Raw genomic sequence first — 6000 nt, 5'->3', positions numbered from 1 at the left:
AGAACCTTAATGTGCTTCTTCTTGAGCCACTCCTTTGTTGACTTGGCCATGTGTTTTTGGTCATTGTCATGCTGGAATACCCATCCACGACCCATATTCTATGCCCTGGTCCTGACGGTACATGGCCCCATCCATCGTCCCTTTGATGCTGTGCAGTTGTCCTGTCCCCTTAGCAGAAAAACACGCCCAAAGCATAATGTTTCCACCTCCATGTTTGACAGTGGGGATGGTGTTCTTGGAGTCATAGGCAGCATTCCTCCTCCTCCAAACACAGTGAGTTGAGTTGATGCCAAAGAGCTTGATTTTGGTCTCATTTGACCACAACACTTTCACCCAGTTCTCCTCTGAATCATTCAGATGTTCATTGGCAAACTTCAGACGGGCTGTACATGTGCTTTCTTGAGCAGGGGGACCTTGCGGGCGCTGCAAGATTTCTGTCCTTCACGGCGTAGTGTGTTACCAATTGTTTTCTTGGTGACCATGGTCCCAGCTGCCTTGAGATCATTGACAAGATCCTCCCGTGTAGTTTTGGGCTGATTCCTCACCATTGCCATGATCATTGAAACTTGACGAGGTGAGATCTTGCATGGAGCCCCAGACCGAGGGAGATTGACAGTTATTTTGTGTTTCTTTCATTTGCGAATAATCGCACCGACTGTTGTCACCTTCTCATCAAGCTGCTTGCCGATGGTTTTGTAGCCCATTCCAGCCTTGTGTAGGTCTACAATCTTGTCACTGACATCCTTGGACAGCTCTTTGGTCTTGGCCATGGTGGAGAGTTTGGAATCTGATTGATTAATTGCTTCTGTGGACAGGTGTCTTTTATACAGGTAACAAACTGAGATTGAGATAATCTCAGCTCGTTACCTGTATAAAAGACACCGGGCCAGAAATCTTGCTGATTGATAGGGGATCAAATACTTATTTCATTCATTAAAATGCAAACAAATGCATAACTTTTTTGAACTGTTCAAATAAACCTACCATTAAAATTATAGACTGATCATTTCTTTGTCAGTGGGTAAATGTACAAAATCAGCAGGAGATCAAATAATCTCCCCCTGTATGTATGTATATATATATATATGTATATATATATATATATTTTTTTAAGTGTGCTAGCTGACCTCATGTAAAGAACTCTAATGCCAAACAGCATTATTTGCTTCATCATGTAAACAGGTTAGTCCCGTGATTGTATTAAACAGAATTTTACAGAATTCTTCCAAAAATTATTTAGGTTCAAGGAATTTCTAATGTATCTGCGTAGCAGTGACGAGAAACAAAACATGGCTACAACAGATAGCAGGGGATTCTATTTTTGGAGTGGCGTCTATTGTGACGTTAAGGCTGACAGCTCAATGATTATCTCAGGTAACGACTGTGTTTTTAGAATTTATCAATTTGAGTTTGAATATCATTTTTGCTTTTTTTCTGACATTTTGACAAGTGTTTTCAATGGCAAATATTATATAATTCACTGTGCATGTATTTGTATAATGTTAAAACTGCTTTATTTATTGTACTTATCCTATCATCGCGAGTGTGAGACAGTTTGCAGAGAGAGCCTGTCCATACACTCTTCTGATTGGCTGGGATAATTGATTCATGTCTTTTCATGATTTTGTCATGTCTTGTTGTGTCGCTGTCTGATGTGCATAAGTACTAAAAATTACATTCTAAATGAAAGTGTTCAGTATGAATGTAACACGAACATACTACATTCGCTATGTTGTCATTGTCATGAGACCGATTCACTGCCTCATGGCATAAAACAAACCTTCTTTTTTTTTTTAAATAGATGTCAATGGAGGATATAGGCTTTGGGAAAACAGCTTATTTAATGAATCAACAGCCCATCGGCAGTTCTGTGCATGCCATTAAACATTTGTTTTGACTCAATCTGTCTTTACACCAAAAAAAAAAAAAAATGCTGAGTTGTCACAGACAGTTTTACGACAGGATTCAGTAGATGGCACATCTTCTCATTCATTTATGTGGTATCCGCAGACAGTGACTGTCGCACATCACTGACAGAAATTGAATGAATCTGTAATGTGATTGGTTACCAAGGCAGATGTGATCCAAGTTGATCAAGTTGCTTTCTCCAGTGGTAGAGGTGCAGACCTTTGCATCTCCCCAAAAATAAGACCATCTTTGGCAAAGTGTCAATTGTGTGCACATTTCAAAAACTCGCCAGCCATAAAAGTAATCCAGGTACTTTTTATGAGCACTGTGAATTTGAACATACTACACTACACGCATGCCATTCTTTGCCTACTATAATATAGGGAAATAGGCAATGAAATTTTGGGATACCTAGAAATGACAATGTACACAGCCCCCCCATAATATTATTACTGATATTTAGTAAATGTACATTAAGTAGATTTAGTTACCTTAAGTGCAGGAAAATGCAGTCGCATCAAAAATAATTTAGACAACAGACACCAGAGGTATATATATATATTCATTTATATATTTTCATTTATTCATTGATATTTAAACAGACTAAAAAGTTGTAAATACAACTTCTGAATGAAAGGCACAGTAAAATCAGACACAGCTGATATAATACTCAACTGAAATAGAAGTACAGTACAAAAGCGGACAGTTATTTATAGCACGCAAAAAATCTCTCACGTGCCAACACCTAACAATAGGCCATCCGGACACCGGTTTAAATTTGACAAGGGCGGAGGGATCTCCACTGATAATGGCTGATGGACACTTATTGCTTTGACTCGGACTGGCCAGAAACCAAAATCTTCAAATCTTAATTCATTTAATTTAATTTCATTCATTTGCACTGGCAGAAACTAGCTTTCAAAATCCAGGCTCAATGGAGTGATGCTGTCAGTCAAGCGCTAGCGTACTTCATTATCTAACGCATACTCATTAGCATACTGATCTAATTCATTGGTCCACCAAGTGCAAAATCAAACCAGGGAGGGGGGAAAAAAAAACAGCAGGCTGATGGCTCAAAGTTAAATGATCTTAAGTGTTAGAGACGTTTAATTAAATTTTGATTAATTCAATTGCAGAGCTGTGAAATTGAAATGTTAAGATGAATTTTAAAGATAGAAAGTTCCATTTCAGCCTGTGCAGATGCACGTTCACACGTCGAGGAGTTGATAGTGCCACATCACGCCGTGTGCCGGTACATTATTTATAGTTAACGGCCAATTAGAGACCTGGACCCCGCTCTGATTTAATAGCGCCACGTAATTTGGATTCATTGTGGCCGTCTCTCTGGACTTTGCTTGATTAATATAAACACAAATCTTCGTAACAAGTCTAACCGCATTCATGAATTTGCTCCGGGGTGGTTTGACTATGCATGGTTTTTAGGCTCTGCCCTTTTAGTTCAGAGGTTTGAGTTACATAGAACCAGACTCTTTGGTATATGCAAAGCAATTCCAACTCATTTCCCCTCTCCAATCTGCTCTAATTATGTACAGACATCCACATCCTCTCTACCATCTCAAAATTATGCTTTATGCCAAACTCATTCTTCCTGGAATGTAAGTGAATCAATTAGGCAGAAGACGTATGCTGAAAAGTTTTGGACAGAGTTAATGCTTGTGTATTGACATTCCCAGCTGCCTTTCGAGGTGTCACCATTTTGCAAGTAAACCTCCAGCGAGAAATCGGAGGATGCTGACAATGGTGACGTAACCGCTGCCTTTATTGCAAAATAAACCATTGAATAAAAGCAATGATCTCGAGACATTTCAATAATTTAAAGATAAAGGTAAGCTAAACAAAATGTACACATAACAGATTGCGGTGTGAAGGACGATTGGTCTGAAATAGTCACAGAAGATCCTCAAACCCTGAAGATGTCATCGGACATTGATGGGTGAATGTTGAGTGTTGACAGGGATGGGCGGTCATTACCTAGCGGTACCGCTTAGCTGGGTTAGGTACTCGCGCAGTTCTTTAGCTGCCTGGAATCGGCCGTACCGCTTTTTAGGGTTGGCGCATTCGTCCAACAGGGCTTCGAGCTGGCCGTCTTTGGCTATGTGTGGGGGGGGGTCGTGAAGAAGTCCGCCGGAGCTGCCCCGCCACACAGCATATCGTGAAAGCAGATTTTGACAGATGGCGTAATAATTGTGATCCACTGTGACCCGCGAGCACAACATGTCTTTAGAGAAGGAGAGACAGGCCTCCTTGTCGCACTCCTCAAACTTGCTCTCGTACCAGACGTCAAAGTTCTCAGGCTTATCTACAGGAAGATGACAGAAACAAGAGTAAATATGCAGTAGTTGAAGAAAATGTACCACAGACTAATTGAATTTGCTCTTTCATGTTTTGGAGGTTTTTATAAAGACTCAAATTTGATAAAGAGTCAGTGACGTGATGTTTTTTTTTTTGGATGTATGCATTTATTCTAAAAAAAAAAAAAAAAAAAAAATGCAATTAATTCATACAATGACTTGTTTTCAATGGCTAAATTAAAGTTAATTTTGATATTTAAAATGTCAGGATGATACAACTGCTCTGGTATCATAATGCAGGCAAAAAAATACTATTTTAAATAATAATGATAATAATAATAATAATAATAATGTATCCACTTTCCAAATTGTTTTATTATTACTTATTTTTTCTTGTTTCTTGAAAACTCTTAAAAATATATATTTTTAAAAGTTTTTATTTATAAAGATAATATTTCTACTAATTGAGCAAATTTGAAACTATTTTTTAAAATTGCTACACACACACACTTACTTTTTGGAGCCAGTCTGCTTTTTCTACAACAGAACACAATGTTTACAGTGTGGCAACATTTTGTCTTGCATTGTCTTTTCACAATTAGATCATTAAGTGCGTTTTAGGTTTGACATTTCTTTAAAAAAAAAATAAAAAAAAGGCCAGTATTTCTTAATTTTAAAATTTAAACATCTGCTTTTTATAAATCATATTTGGACAGACTCATTCAGTTTGAACACAGTGAAAATATCAGTCGATGGACCAAGAGAGCAATTTGTGACTTAGAAATAGCACAGAGGCAATCAGGTGGACATTTCTGAAGTACAGCATGTTCCTTCCTTAATAAAGGGACACAAATTGGTCTGTTTCTCAACCCAGAACACCGATCCATACAACCTTCCTCTTCACACTTATTTTTCAAGAACTTGGCAACCAGTGCAAATAAATAACAATCTCTATGATGGGAAACTCTTTGGAGTTGCATTAATGATCAAATTGATTAGAGAGAAACAACCCAGGAGATGCCAACCCCTAATCATGTTTGAGAAACTCAATGCACTCCAGCCCCTGTCCTTCCTCAACTCCAATGACTCAATCCTTGTTTCCGGCATCAGGCTCTGCCTCAGGCCCCAGACCAATGCCTAAACTCAATCATTGCTCAACACAGATCTGCAGATGCTGAGAGCCAAGGTGAAGAGATGTTATTTTTTCTCTGCTAGACATCTGTGTGACTGATGTGTGATCAGGCCCTGTCTTACCTCTAATGCACAGATCAGTTACATACGTCTCTGCAGCAGCATCAAGACATATGAGGTCTCAATGCGGGTCTGTGTCTTTGTGCAAGTGCATATAGGTTTAAAGACCACGAAAGGCCAAGGCTTATTCTCAGTAAAGTATGTACAATATCTGTAGCATGCAGTTAATTAGATCCGTTTTTTTTTTCTCTTCATTGTTTTCCTCTTAGCATTAACACCCTTACATTGGAGCAAGCAGGCAGGCAGCACCACAAATGAATGCTATATGCAAATGTAGACACAAGCGGCAATAATTACAGTCAAAGCTCATGGAAAGAGGAAATGACCATAATTATGACATTTATTGTAGAATATATATCCTGTGAATGCTGAGGATGCAGTGCTTTGGGTGATTTTTAAAGTGCTCCTTAGCAGTAGAAGCTAATTTAATTTGCAATGCCCAAACGTGTCCCAAGTTTTGTTTTTGTTTTTCCCCCCTTTTTGTCAGAGGCAAGTCTAGACAACATATTTTATGCAAACTGGACAAACT

The 6000-nt window shown here is 38.6% G+C and overlaps 1 protein-coding gene across 2 annotated transcripts in view; it reads right to left on the bottom strand.

Annotated features, from left to right (window-relative positions):
* Nucleotides 1-2472: 2472 nt before the first annotated feature.
* dipk2ab (divergent protein kinase domain 2Ab) overlaps nucleotides 2473-6000 on the bottom strand; it is a 38497-nt gene continuing 34969 nt past the window's right edge. The window contains exon 4 of one of the 2 annotated variants that reach the window (XM_058765758.1): nucleotides 2473-4228. In XM_058765758.1, the coding sequence (XP_058621741.1) occupies nucleotides 3897-4228 (332 nt within the window). In that variant the 3' untranslated portion in view covers nucleotides 2473-3896. The remainder of the gene's footprint in view (nucleotides 4229-6000) is intronic. The other variant, XM_058765759.1, reaches the window with a different exon arrangement.

Source organism: Onychostoma macrolepis, chromosome 24 (assembly GCF_012432095.1).
Source record: "Onychostoma macrolepis isolate SWU-2019 chromosome 24, ASM1243209v1, whole genome shotgun sequence".
Classification (NCBI taxonomy): domain Eukaryota; kingdom Metazoa; phylum Chordata; class Actinopteri; order Cypriniformes; family Cyprinidae; genus Onychostoma; species Onychostoma macrolepis.
Note: the sequence above shows the minus strand (reverse complement) of the source record. Positions and strands in the feature narration are given on the sequence as shown.